Genomic DNA, 14,332 nt, shown 5'->3' with positions numbered 1-14,332 from the left:
CTGCAATCAAATAATAACAATAATAATTTATTTATACCCCAGCCACTCTAGGCAGCTCCCAAAAGAATATTAAAAACACAATAAAACATCAAACATTCAAAGCTTCCCTAAACAGGGCTGCCTTCAGATATCTTCCAAAGTTGCATAGTTCTTTATCTCCTTAACATCTGGTGGGAGGGCATTCCACAGGGTGGGCACCACTGCCAAGAAGGCCATCTGCCTGGTTCCCTGTAACTTGGCTTCTTGCAGTGAGGGAACCACCAGAAGGCCCTCGGAGCTGGACTTCAGTGCCCAGGCTAAACGATGGGAGTGGAGATGCTCCTTCAAGTATACTGGACCGAGGCTGGTGAGGGCTTTGAATTGTGCTTGGAAACATTCTGGGAGTCAATGAAGGTCTTTCAGGACCAGGGTTATATGGTCTCGGCGGCCACTCTCAGTCACCAGTCTAGCTGCGTGGCAAACAGTCCTTGGAAGAGGCATGCCAAGGAAATTGGGTATAGCCATGCTTTCCCCTTGACTTGTTAATTGTTTTTGTGCAGCAACATTTTAAAAATACATATTAATGAGCCTATGCCAGTTGCAAAAAGGGATCAAACAAATCTGCTAGTTTTGATATCTCTCAGTTTCTCTGTTTTCCAGGCAGTTCTCCACATTCCTACATCAGTTTGCATTTTTTTAAAACGTCACCATGAAAATTCAGCAGCATTTTAGTGTAGGTGTTTCCTAATATACAGACTCCCTATACAATTATGCCTGCCGTAAATATTTTCCATTATGCAATGCCTTTTTATGTTACTTTTATGGATATGTACACTTCTCTTCAATGCATTCTTACACACATTATTTGATTGGAGAACTGCATCACAAAATTTTGAAAAGTGCAAATTTCAAGTGTTTGAGTTCACATATTGTTGTAGAGAATGCAGGCTGCGTAGGTTTGCATTAAGTTCCAAACTGGATCAAATTTCTCCCCCACTCCTGCTGCATTCTTGATTAGTTGTAGTTTCCAGATCACCTTCAAAGATAGTCCCACGTAGAGCACATTGCAGTAGTCCAAGTGGGAGATAATTACCTCTTCCCCCATTTGACTTACCATATTTGGCACCTCAGTAGCATTCCATATGTTGATCCACCACCCTGAAGTCATCTCATATATGTTGTGTTACAATCCAAGAGGAGTATGTTGTTCCACGTGTTTTACAGTGGGACTTGGCAAGAAGAATGAATGGGCTGTGCACAGATCAAAGACTGGATGTGTCATATATATGTGTGTGTGTGTGTGTGTGTGTGTGTGTGTGTGTGTGTGTGTGTGTGTGTGTGTGTTGGCTCATAAGGATGAGCCCCTCAAGAACAATGTCATTAGTATCTACCAAAACAACAGCTCTTTGGAGACTAATTGTCTCCCTCTGAAGCACTGGGGAAGCTTCCTCCGGCAACTGGTGTTTTCTTGGGTTCTGAAAAGGGATTCATTAGAGCAACCAAATGGATATAGTGTGTTATGGTGTCTCAAGCTGATAGAGGCACTTTATTGACTTTCTTTTAGTTCCTTCTTCTCTTACTGCAAGGTGGCTAAACTGTGGGCCTCCAGCTGTTCCTGGACTCCCATCATCCCAGGTCTTTGGCCATGCTGGCTGTGGTTGATGGGAGCTGGAGTCTAGCAACATCAGGAATATGTTACCCCCGTCCTACTGCATCAGGAATCTTTTGTTATTTTTTTATTTAAAAAAAATAGCATGATCATCATAATGTGTGTTTGGGAAAACACTTTGTGCTTTAGTGTGGATATTGGGGAGAAGTGAACTTTATATAGAACCAGCAAATCATAAGAGATGGTCTATTATTGATGTAAGCCAGAATTGTTTTGTGGAGGTGGGGATTGAGATAAATAAGGCAATGGTTTTGAAAAGGAAGGGCAATTTGATGGAGTGAGAGCTAATATTCTTCTACTCTTCCCTCCTCCCTTTGGAAAGGACTACATGTAAGGATGGACAAATTTGTCATGTTTCGTTTGTCATTTTTCCAATCTTAAATTCAGTTAACATTTCCAAAGCTTTTTGTGGTTTTCCTTTTTAAAGAAAAAGGGAAACAAAGAAACCCTATTAAAAGTAATCATCGGTATTTTAGGAGTATTTCTCCTAATACACCCTAATTGGGGAGGGGGGTCCCCCAAAATAGCCACATGATTCCTGAACATGCCCAGTCCCTACACGATGTTGAGAGGAAAGAAAAAGGAAAAAAGGAAACTGTTAACTGGGGGAGGGGGAAATGGAGAGCTGGATATGGAAGATGTGGGTGTTTCCAATTACAGGTAGGTAGCCGTGTTGGTCTGCTGTAGTCGAAACAATATATTTTTTTATAAAAAAAAAATTCCTTCCAGTAGCAAGCACCTTAGAGACTAACTAAGTTTGTCATTGGTATCTGAAGAAGTGTGCATGCACACAAAAGCTCATACCAATGACAAACTTAGTTGGTCTCTAAGGTGCTACTGGAAGGAATTTTTTATTTCCAATGTTATTCCTAGTCAGAGAGAAAAATGCTTTGAAATTGATGAACATGACAATGGACTCACCCACACTTTCACTTGTCCCGTGTCTAGAAAGCTCAGGGCCATGAGGTTTTCTGCTTGTCCTCTGCTTTCTAGGTATGGATCTGAGCATTTTTCCTTTTGCCTCACTGATTTCCCCCCCAGGGAAACCAGCTCCTTCCCACTGAATCAGAGTGTATGTCAATCTGTGGAATACCTAACTGACGTTTGCTCTGATTCAGTGGGGGGAAAGCAGGTTTTCCCAAGGGAAAGAAGTGGGACAACCAGAAGTTGCCCACCCATTCACTGATTGTCAGCTGGCACCCACCCCTTGATTTGCACCCCTGCCAGCCAATCCCCCCTCACTCACTCTGGGATACTTGGACTGATAAGGAAGAGCTTTGAAGGCTTCCACCATCATCTACATGTCACATTTTTGTGACCTCCCCCCAAAAAAACATTACCTCTCTTTCCAGTCTTGGCTGCTGCTGCTGCTGCTTATACAACCAACATGGCATGGTTCATGCAGAGGAGGGACACGGGTGGCGCTGTGGTCTAAACCACTGAGCCTCTTGGGCTTGTGATCAGAAGGTCGGCAGTTCAAATCCATGTGATGAAGTGTGCTCCTGTTGCTTTGCCCCAGCTTCTGCCAACCTAGCTGTTTGAAAGCACTCCAGTGCAAGTAGATAAAAAGGTATCACTGCGGCATTTCTGTGCTCTCTGGCTTCCGTCATGGTGTTCCATTGCGCCAGAAGTGGTTTAGTCATGCTGGTCACATGACCCAGAAAGCTGTCTGTGGACAAACGCCAGCTCCCTCAGCTTGAAAAGCAAGATGAGCACCGTATCCCATAGTCACCTTTGACTGGACTTAACCGTATAGTTGCTCGTGTATAACAGGGTGTATTGGTAGGCCTGAGAAAGAATAAAACCTTTAGAAAACAAACAAAATGTTTAGGCATCCTCTGTAGTATTTTGGTGGTTGTGTATATGATATTGTATGCATATGTAGCAATAAGGACCTAACAGAAGCAGAAGACATCAAGAAGAGGTGGCAAGAATACACAGAGGAATTATACCAGAAAGATATGGAGGTCTCGTACACCCCAGGTAGTGTGGTTGCTGACCTTGAGCCAGACATCTTGGAGAGTGAAGTCAAATGGGCCTTAGAAAGCACTGCTAATAACAAGGCCAGTGGAAGTGATGATATTCCAGCTGAACTATTTAAAATTTTAAAAGATGATGCTGTTAAGGTGCTACACCCAATATGCCAGCAAGTTTGGAAAACTCAGCAATGGCCAGAGGATTGGAGAAGATCAGTCTACATCCCAATTCCAAAGAAGGGCAGTGCCAAAGAATGCTCCAACTACCACACAATTGCGCTCATTTCACACGCTAGCAAGGTTATGCTCAAAATTCTACAAGGCAGGCTTAGGCAGTATGTGGACCGAGAACTCCCAGAAGTGCAAGCTGGATTTCGAAAGGGCAGAGGAACCAGAGACCAAATAGCAAACATGCGCTGGATTATGGAGAAAGCTAGAGAGTTCCAGAAAAACGTCTACTTCTGCTTCATTGACTATGCAAAAGCCTTTGACTGTGTCGACCACAGCAAACTATGGCAAGTTCTTAAAGAAATGGGAGTGCCTGATCACCTCATCTGTCTCCTGAGAAATCTCTATGTGGGACAAGAAGCTACAGTTAGAACTGGATATGGAACAACTGATTGGTTCAAAATTGGGAAAGGAGTACGACAAGGTTGTATATTGTCTCCCTGCTTATTTAACTTATATGCAGAATTCATCATGCGAAAGGCTGGACTAGATGAATCCCAAGCCGGAATTAAGATTGCCGGAAGAAATATCAACAACCTCAGATATGCAGATGACACAACCTTGATGGCAGAAAGCGAGGAGGAATTAAAGAACCTTTTAATGAGGGTGAAAGAGGAGAGCGCAAAATATGGTCTGAAGCTCAACATCAAAAAAACCAAGATCATGGCCACCGGTCACATCACCTCCTGGCAAATAGAAGGGGAAGAAATGGAGGCAGTGAGAGATTTTACTTTCTTGGGCTCCTTGATCACTGCAGATGGTGACAGCAGTCACGAAATTAAAAGACGCCTGCTTCTTGGGAGAAAAGCAATGACAAACCTAGACAGCATCTTAAAAAGCAGAGACATCACCTTGCCGACAAAGGTCCGTATAGTTAAAGCTATGGTTTTCCCAGTAGTGATGTATGGAAGTGAGAGCTGGACCATAAAGAAGGCTGATCGCCGAAGAATTGATGCTTTTGAATTATGGTGCTGGAGGAGACTCTTGAGAGTCCCATGGACTGCTAGAAGATCAAACCTATCCATTCTTAAGGAAATCAGCCCTGAGTGCTCCCTGGAAGGACAGATCGTGAAGCTGAGGCTCCAATACTTTGGCCACCTCATGAGAAGAGAAGAATCCTTGGAAAAGACCCTGATGTTGGGAAAGATTGAGGGCACTAGGAGAAGGGGACGACAGAGGACAAGATGGTTGGACAGTGTTCTCGAAGCTACGAACATGAGTTTGACCAAACTGCGGGAGGCAGTGGAAGACAGGAGTGCCTGGCGTGCTATGGTCCAGGGGGTCACGAAGAGTCGGACACGACTAAACGACTAAACAACAACAACATGTAGCAATATTAGAGTAATCAAGGTAAAGTATAATATGTGAATTAAAGTATGTGTCAGGTTGGGAGAGGGAGAACATGTGCTTGGAATAGTGAAAGTGATAGGATAGGAGAAGAGTTTAGAGTTTGGCAGTGGAGAGAAGTGAAAGAATGTGGTTAATAGGCATGAAATGTTGACCCATTGTTGCAGTGGAATAGAGATAGGGAATGGACTGGAATGGAGTATCCTGGAAAGAGGACTGTATGGAATCCTGAAGCGGTAACATTATGTGTCAAGATAACATTTGTGTGTTGTGCTATGGTTCTCAACTGAAGGAGGAAGCTGCCTTGATTTGGTCTCCCCCCTGACCTCTTTCCCCTAGTTAGTTCAATTTGAGCATCCTGACAGAGCAATACATTTTAAGGAGAGGCACCATTCTTGCCCAAATGCTAAACATCTGATCATTATCTCTCTCATTGCAGGGCTGGATATCTTGGTTTGTTGTTTGTTTTCAATATTCCTTCTCTCCTTTTTCTTGCAAAAAGTAAATGTATCTGTCAGGATGCTGTCAGTGGCTCCCAGCTGGTTGCCCAAGAAAGACAAGGAAAAGTTTCTTACCATCCTTTTTTTTATTTAAATATTACAGAGAAAGGCTACATAAGCCAGCATCTTGGATAATGGCACCCCCCCACCCCGTCCGTCTCTCCCACTTCCTTATTTGTCACTTCTACAGGTGCTGCTAGGTGCCCTCTGTCTTTGAGCTCTTTGCTCTCCTACTTTTAAGGCTCGCCAGGTTATGGGAGATGGGGGTGGGTCTGAAATGGTTTCTAAATACACCATGTCAGCCAGCTGCCATTCTGGACCTGTCTCCTCCTCTCCCATTATTTCACAGCTTTCCCGCTAATCTGCCTCTGGAGGGGTCAGGATAAGGAGGCAGTCTCCACCATTCCTCCTCTACCCAGTCCCTGACAGTATCCATGCTGACCCATAAAAAAACCCCAAGTTCACATTAAATCCATACCTTTTGTTAAGCTTCGCATTGATCTCACAAAATAACATGCAAGCTTTTGAGTGACAGAAGAGCAGTAGGTTGGGGTGGGCAGAGTGAAAGGTTGGCTGATGTTGAAGCCATGGAGTCTTTCCTTAATCTTAGTCCTAAAATGGCTAAGGATGCTTTTACACAATCAGCTTTCTCTTCACCAGTCTCATCTTCCTCCTCTGCAACCTGCCCACTGCCTCCTTCACCTGATCATTCCTCAGACAATAGATCAAAGGATTCAGAAATGGTGTGATTGCAGTAAAGAACAGTGTTACTACTTTAGAAACATGTGATTGGCTTTCTCCACTTGGAGCTACATACATCCCAGCCACTGTGCCATAGAAAAGGGTGACCACCACTAGGTGGAAGGATATGGTGGAGAAGGCTTTCATCCGACTGCCTTGTCTAGAAGACTTCATCAACGTGAGAATCACAGCACCATAGGATAGCACAACAAAGAACAGGTTGCCTAGAACAATGAGACCATCCACAGAAAACTGGTAGATGATGGGAATGTTTCCAACAGGAGGGCAAGCCAGTGAGAGAATTGGCCCCGGATCACACACGAAGTGGTCAATGATGTTGGGGCCACAGAAGGACAACTTGGAGATCAAAATAACTGGACCAAAGTGCCATAGAAAGCCCAAAACCCAGCAAGTGGTCACCAGGGCATAACAGGACTTGTGGGACATCATTTGTGGGTAACGCAGTGGGTGGCAGATAGCCAAGTACCGATCCAAAGCCATGGCTGACAGGAAGAAGCACTCTGTGTAGCCAAGAGAGAAGAAGATGTAGAACTGAAGGAAGCACTCATGGAAGGAGATGACACCACATGGGAATGCCAGGTCAAATAGCATACGGGGCACAGTGGTGGAGACGTAGCATATCTCTAGCCAGGAGAAATTGCTCAAAAGGATGTACATGGGTAGCTGGGCCAATTGGACATCTGCACGGACCAGCGTGATTATGGTGATGTTCTCAGCCAAAGTGAGAATGTAGAGCACAGCAAAAATGGCAAGGAGCAAGTGCCGCTTCTGCTGCCCAATTTGAAAGCCCAGCAAAATGAATTCCTCAACTGTGCTGCCATTGGCCAGCTCCATCTTGAATGAGGGAAGTGCTATCACAAACACTCACAAAGTGGTGTACATAAGACCATCGTCAATAACACAAGGATAAAATCAGTGAAACTTAAAAACAAATGTTGGTAGCTAAGATATACAGTAGGTCCACAGCGTATTCTAGGCTGGGACCAAAATAGTGTTATTATGTAACCTTAAGGATTTGATTAATGGCACTGGTTTTGAATTATTAGGAATAAACTAATATGGGGAGATGCCTTCTACCAAGAGAGACCACTGGTTCATCTTCCTCAGTATTGTCTACACAGTTTTGCAGCAGCTCTTGAGATTTTCAGTCCGGGGTCTCTCTCTCCAAGTCCTAACTGAAGATTTTATGGCTTGAACCTGGGTCCCGCTGCATGTCAAGCAGCTGCTCTGTCATTGAAACAAGGCACTTGCCAAGTATTCTAAACTCCCCTTTGTCTGCTAAAACATGTATAGGTGGAAACTGGAAGAAAAGTTACTACATTGTTTTCGGAATGGTATGTCAGATTATGGAATAACTGAAAACTTGTTACTTCCGTTCTGGCAGATCCTTTCTTGTGGTGGTGGTGTTGATCTATAAGCTTCTCTGGGACCTTCTGGGGTAGAAATGGTACAAACAGAAAGATAAGTAAATAATAATAATTATTTCTTCCTTCTCTCAGTCATGGGATATTTTATAATGGTGTATCAACATTCCCTCCCCATAATCTTATCTCTTGTGAAGAGAGCCCATTCAAATGCATCCCTTTGTATTTCTCACCCCAATCTACTTTGCCTTAGTAAAGGTTTCCATTTCTTTACCTGAACAGCATGCAAGGGGTCGATCCATCCAGCAGAAACCTCACCACAATGGTGAGTTTGCAGTGTGTGTTGCGTGTGAAAGAAGTACCTAGTTGCTTCTGGTGTCTTTCAGCTGTGGCACTGTGTGGGTTGGGTGGAAAGATATGGTTGTTCTGCCTGTGGACCAAAGCTTGGATGCTGATGTTATATATTCAACAGCCCTTGGGGACATGCGTCTCAGGAATATTACCATTATCTACCAAAACAAACATGCCGTCTTAATTTGCTGTGGTGAAACACATGCAATTTCCACAGGTAGTTAATTGTCTGTTGTTTTGAGCTGAAAATGCCAAATTGTTCAGGGTGTTAGAAAAAGTATTGTGAGGAGCTCCCAAGGGGGTCTCTCATAAAAACAAAGGAATGTGTATTAAGAGAGAAAAGGTGACTTAGTGTAAATAACAGTAAAGTGAGGCATAACTTCACATACACACTAATTAGGTTTGGATTGGATTGGCAGGAACTGACCAGGAAAGAGATTTTGGTCTTGTAATAGGCAGATTCATGAAACTGCAGTATGTGGCAGTTGTGAAAAGGGAATTTCATGTTAGGGATCATTAGGAAAGTAAAACTGTCATGGCCTTATTATTAGCATACAATTTTGAGTTTTCTGAAATAAAGTAACATCCCAATTGATACAAATGTAAAGATAAGATGATACAGTGCTGCCTCGACTTACAGATTTAATCCGTTCCGAAGGCACCTTTGTAAGTCGAAAAATTCGTAAGTCAAAAAGAGCCATTGGAAACGTGATTTCCCATAGGAATGCATTGGAAACAGAAAAATTTGTAAGTCGAAGCAACCCCATCTAAAAATTCGTAAGTCGGAAAAAACCCTATCTAAAACCGCCGCGGTTTCTGTTCGGATGTTGAGAAATTCGTAAGCGTGCAGCCATTTGCCCCATTCGTAAGTCGGAAAAATTGGCTGTCGAGTCGTACAACTGTAAGTCGAGGTAAGTCGAGGTACCACTGTACTGCCATTCCAGGCAATCAAAAGCTTTATTAATGTCCAAAGAAAGTAAGGTGAAATGACGGTGATGTAAAGATAACATCAAGCAATCTTTGAATAGGGTCGAAAATATGTCTGCAGGGGATAAACCCCGTTTGGTCAGAATGGATGAGTCTCTAACAACCAAATTTTGCTGCAATGCCAGAAAAGAGGAAAACATTTTTTTGATCTTGATTCAACAATGTAATAGGGCAGAGGTTTTCAACGTTTCTGAGTCCACAGCTCCCTTGACCAACAACATTCTTTCTGTGGCATCCCTGTGGGCCTCAGGAGCCCAGTTATGCCACTTCTTGCCTGCAGAACTGTCAGCCTCTCACCCTTTTTTAAACACCCTCCCTTGTGAAGTGTTCCCTCAGCCTCCTCTCCCCTCTCCTTGAGAGTCCTCCGGGCAGCCGCTGCTCTCTGGGCTACCCCCTTCCCCAAAGAGAGGTGCTTCCTCATACTGACCCAAAAATTGGAGGGGGTAGGGAAAGTGGCAGAAAGTGTGTCCGTCCGTCCCCCTATTTCCCCCCAGGCCTTCACACTTGATATTCAGAGGCATTCTGCTGCCAGCAGTGAAGGTGCCCCAGAGACCTCATGGCTAGCAACCATAGGTAGCCTTATCCTCCATTAATATTTCTAACCCTCTTTTAAAGACTTCCATGTTGGCAACCATCAATGTAGTGGCTGCAAACTCTATAGATTAACTAGATGCCACGTGAATCTTCCTACATTCAGCTTCTTTGGATGGCCACAAATGCTATGAAAAGGGGAGAAAACCTTCACAGCAACTACTTTCTCTGCACCATGCATAATCTTATAATACTTTATCATGTCCCACCTTACCACTTTTTCCAAACTCAAAATCCCTACATTTTGTGACCCTTCCTCCTAGGGGTCTCTCTCCAGTTCCTTCCATCATTTCAGTTGCCCTTTTCTAAAGCTTTCCTAACTCTACAATATTCTCCTTTTTTGTGTGGTGGCTCTACACACTATCTAAATGTGGCCCAGCCATAAATTGGAATCACGGCACTATGATATTAGGCACTTAAAAAGACCTCCGATGCATCAGGCACCAACAACCTGGTCTCACAGTGGCCACCAGGAAGCTCACAAGCAAGACCTGAAACAGCACTCTTCCCAACTGCATTTCCTAGCACCTGATAGTCAAAGGCATACCACCTCTGACAGTGGAGAAAGAGTGTAGCCGTTGTGGCTAGCAGCCATTAATAGCCCTATCCTCAATTAATGTGTCTAGTCCTGTTTTAAAGGTGCCCAAGTTGTGTGTGGGATAAATCCAGCCTCGTATAACCAATATGCTTAGCTCTAATTAATGCAGGAAAGGCTTAAGACCATAGAGTAGGGTGTCCTGCCAGGCTTAGCTAGGTCACACACCCTCACCTTAAGAGGAAGGTTTACTCTTTCTTCTCCCATCTTTCCATCACATAACCAACCATAAGGATGTCTGGACTGGTTGCTCCAAGCCCAGACGACATGGCTTTAGCAAGCAATCTTTGTGTTTCTATACAAATAATTTAGAAACCTTTACCACTTTTTGTAACCTAAGTCAAACTGCTTGTCTTTTCTTGCTGCTGTATGGAAAAGCACATGAATCTGAGCTTTGAAGAGCTTGTAAGGAAACCATTTTTAACTTACCAAATGTGTGTTCTTTTTCTATGTTAAGGGAAGTGGGAAACTGGAAGAAAATTGGAAGGGGCTGTTTTAAAGGTCTAGCAGCCTCTTTGCTATGTGTTTTGAAATTTTAAATCTCTGCTGGGGCTCTCTCACCAAAAAGTACTTGCCCCAAATCTGGATCCTAGGCACTGTCCCCTGGACAATTTAGTGCTTTCAACTCAAAATAATGGACAATTACCTGTGGAACTTTCCTGTGTTTCACCACAGCAAATGCAAATGGCCTGCCCCCAAAGAGCGTTTGTTTTGGTGAATAATGAGAACGATCCTTAGAGACACATCTCCAAGGGCTCTTGAAAATATAACAGTAGAATTCAAGCATTAGTCCACAGACAAGCCAACCATCTCTTTCCACAGAGTACACCCAGTTCACAGCTAAAAGACACAGGAAACAACCATATATTTCTTTCACACACAACACCCTCTCCAAACTTGGACACAGCCATGGTAGTGAGCCTTCTGCTGGATGGATCAACTGCTTGCATGCTGAGATACAGAAACTGAAACCTTTACCAAGACAAAGGAGACTGGGGTGAGAGACAGAGAGGGATTAATTTGAATGGGCTCCCTTCTCCAGAAATAAGATTATGGGCAAAGAAATGTTGATTCGCCATTATAAAGCATCACTTGATAGAGAGAGGATCGTCACTTACTTACTTACTTACTTATCTCTTTGTAGCTTTTCTCCCCAACTTGTAATCCCAGAGAAGTTTACAGATTAATGACAACAACAATAGAAGGAGCACCTGCCTTAGAGAGAGAAACAAGGTGGTGCTGTGGTCTAAATGACTAAGCCACTTGGACTTGCCGATCAGCGGTTCGAATCCCCATGACAGGGTGAGCTCCCGTTGCTCCGTCCCAGCTCTTGCCAACCTAGCAGTACAAAATAGGTACCGTTGTGGTGGGAAGGTAAACGGCATTTCTGTGCAATCTGGGTTCTGTCACAGTATTCTGTTCCACCAGAAGCAGTTTAGTCGTGCTGGCCACATGACCCGGAAAGCTGTCTGTGGACAAACGTCGGCTCCCTCGGCCTGAAATGAGCACCGCAACCCCATAGTCGCCTTTGACTGGACTTAACCATCCAGGGGTCCTTTACCTTTACCTTTACAGGGCTGTCATAAGAATTACTCAGAGATGGTATCCAACAAAATTTGGAGGTCTAAAACGTATCTACCCCCATTTAGAAAGACCTGCCATATTCCGTATTCTCAAATATTACTCAGATAACAATGAGGATAGGGGAACTTTTTTTCCAGTTTCCTGCTACATACATTTTAGCAGTCATAGATAGCTTCAGAATACTTGGGAAAGGCCATGGCTCAATTGTAGAGCAGCTGCTTTGAATCAGAAGGTCACAAATTCAATCTCTGGGAGAGAGAGAGACCCCTCTTTGAAGGTCTTGAGAGCCTCTGCCAATAAGTGTGGGCAATACTGAGGAAGATGGACCAATGGTCTGACTTGTTGTACGGCAGCTTCCTATATTCCTAATACTTCAAGACCAGCATCATTAATCAAATCCTGATGATTGCATAATAACATATTTTGGACATAAACAGTATAATCTGGCTGCAATTTATCTATTTGTTTTTTCAGTTTTCTCTCTATGCTGTTATGTACACAAAAGGTCTTCTGAGCAAGCAGTCTATCAGTTTTTTCAATAAGCAAATGAATACATAAATCAATAAAGATAAAATGCATGGAACCTAATCACTAGTTATATGTCATATCTGATACCTAATTAGAAGAAACAGGTACCTCTCGATAATAATCATATGTAAGTTAAAATGAAGCTGGAAGGAGGTTGGCTGTACTTCTGCGCTCATTAAAGACCATGACTATTCATCCTTTGCTTTCGATGGAAAGAGGGGGGGGCAGGCAATACTTCTTAATGGTTTGCAACAGTGTTTCTCTTCTCTTGTTCAAGATGGAGCTGGCCAATGGCAGCACAGTTGTGGAATTCATTTTGCTGGGCTTTCAAACTGGGCAGCAGAAGCGGCACTTGCTCCTTGCCATTTTTGCTGTGCTCTACATCCTCACTTTGGCTGAGAACATCACCATAATCACACTGGTCCATGCAGATCTCCAGTTGGCCCGGCTACCCATGTACATCCTTTTGAGCAATTTCTCCTGGCTAGAGATATGCTACGTCTCCACCACTGTGCCCCGTATGCTATTTGACCTGGCATTCCCATGTGGCGTCATCTCCTTCCATGAGTGCTTCCTTCAATACTACATCTTCTTCTCTCTTGGCCAGACAGAGTGCTTCTTCCTGTCAGCCATGGCTTTGGATCGGTACTTGGCTATCTGCCACCCACTGCGCTACCCACAAATGATGTCCCGAGACTCCTGCTATGCCCTGGTGGCCACTTGCTGGGTTTTGGGCTTTCTGTGGCACATTGTTCCAGTTACTTTGATCTCCAAGTTGTCCTTCTGTGGCCCCAACATCATAGACCACTTTATGTGTGATGCTGGGACAATTATCCTATTGGCTTGCCCCCCAATCAGAAACATACCCATCATCTACCAGTTTTCCATGGATGCTGTGGGTATTCTAGGCAACCTGTTCTTTGTTGTGCTATCGTATGGTGCTGTGATTCTCACACTGATGAAGTCTTCTAGACAAGGCAGTCGGATGAAAGCCTTCTCCACCATATCCTTCCACCTAGTGGTGGTCACCCTTTTCTATGGCACAGTGGCTGGGATGTATGTAGCTCCAAGTGGAGAAAGCCAATCACAGGCCACCAAAGTAGTAACGCTCTTCTATACAGCAATCACACCATTTCTGAATCCTTTGATCTATTGTCTGAGGAATGATCAGGTGAAGGAGGCAGTGGGCAGGTTGCAGAGGAGGAAGATGGGACTGGTGAAGAGAAAGTTGACTTGGTAAAAAAAACACCACGTTAGCCATTTTAAGACCTTGATCCATTGCTCATCATTGACCTGTATCATGATTTTACTGTGACATTTTATAAGATTATGAATTTCTGTACATGAGATTTACTGTAGAAGACGTTAGATAAATATTTTTATAAATAAATAAAATAATACCAAAATATGTTTACTAGGTGAAATACTCCCTAAAATGCTCTTGAATATTAATCAGGATTTAGATAGATAGATAGATGATAGATAGATAGATAGATAGATAGATAGATAGATAGATAGATAGAGATGACGCTTTGTACGCATTGACACTGTTGCTTCCACTGGGACTAATTCTGCATCGTTAGCTTCTTTTGTAAAGTCCCCTGTAGAACGACGGCACCGTAACCAAATAAAACAATATAGTTGTTTTCTGTGTGGTTAAACTAAACTTGAAGAGCCTTTATAATTAATCATAATCATAATATTTTTACCCCACTCATCTGACTGGGTTGCCCCGGTCACTCTAGGCAGCTTCCAACATATATAAAAACATAATATAACATTACACATTAAAAAGCGTTCCAGCAGTTTAATTGCTCAAAGGTGTCCATGTTATGCAAAACAGAATCCAGGTAAACAAGAAATACCTGTAG

At 43.3% G+C, this 14,332-nt stretch overlaps 2 protein-coding genes across 2 annotated transcripts; one reads left to right on the top strand and one right to left on the bottom strand.

The window, feature by feature from the left end:
- Positions 1-6,332: 6,332 nt before the first annotated feature.
- LOC148684021 (olfactory receptor 11G2-like) lies at positions 6,333-7,295 on the bottom strand. Its single transcript, XM_088655191.1, has one exon. The coding sequence runs from the start codon at positions 7,293-7,295 to the stop codon at positions 6,333-6,335; it is 963 nt and encodes a 320-aa protein (XP_088511317.1).
- A 5,431-nt stretch (positions 7,296-12,726) lies between these two features.
- Positions 12,727-13,701, top strand: LOC118095649 (olfactory receptor 11G2-like). The gene has a single exon (XM_035136895.3). It carries the CDS (start codon positions 12,739-12,741, stop codon positions 13,699-13,701), a length of 963 nt encoding a protein of 320 aa, XP_034992786.2. The 5' UTR covers positions 12,727-12,738.
- Positions 13,702-14,332: the final 631 nt, after the last annotated feature.

Source organism: Zootoca vivipara, chromosome 12, assembly GCF_965207765.1.
Source record: "Zootoca vivipara chromosome 12, rZooViv2.hap1.1, whole genome shotgun sequence".
Classification (NCBI taxonomy): Eukaryota; Metazoa; Chordata; class Lepidosauria; order Squamata; family Lacertidae; genus Zootoca; species Zootoca vivipara.
This window is presented reverse-complemented; position numbering and strand designations above follow the sequence as displayed.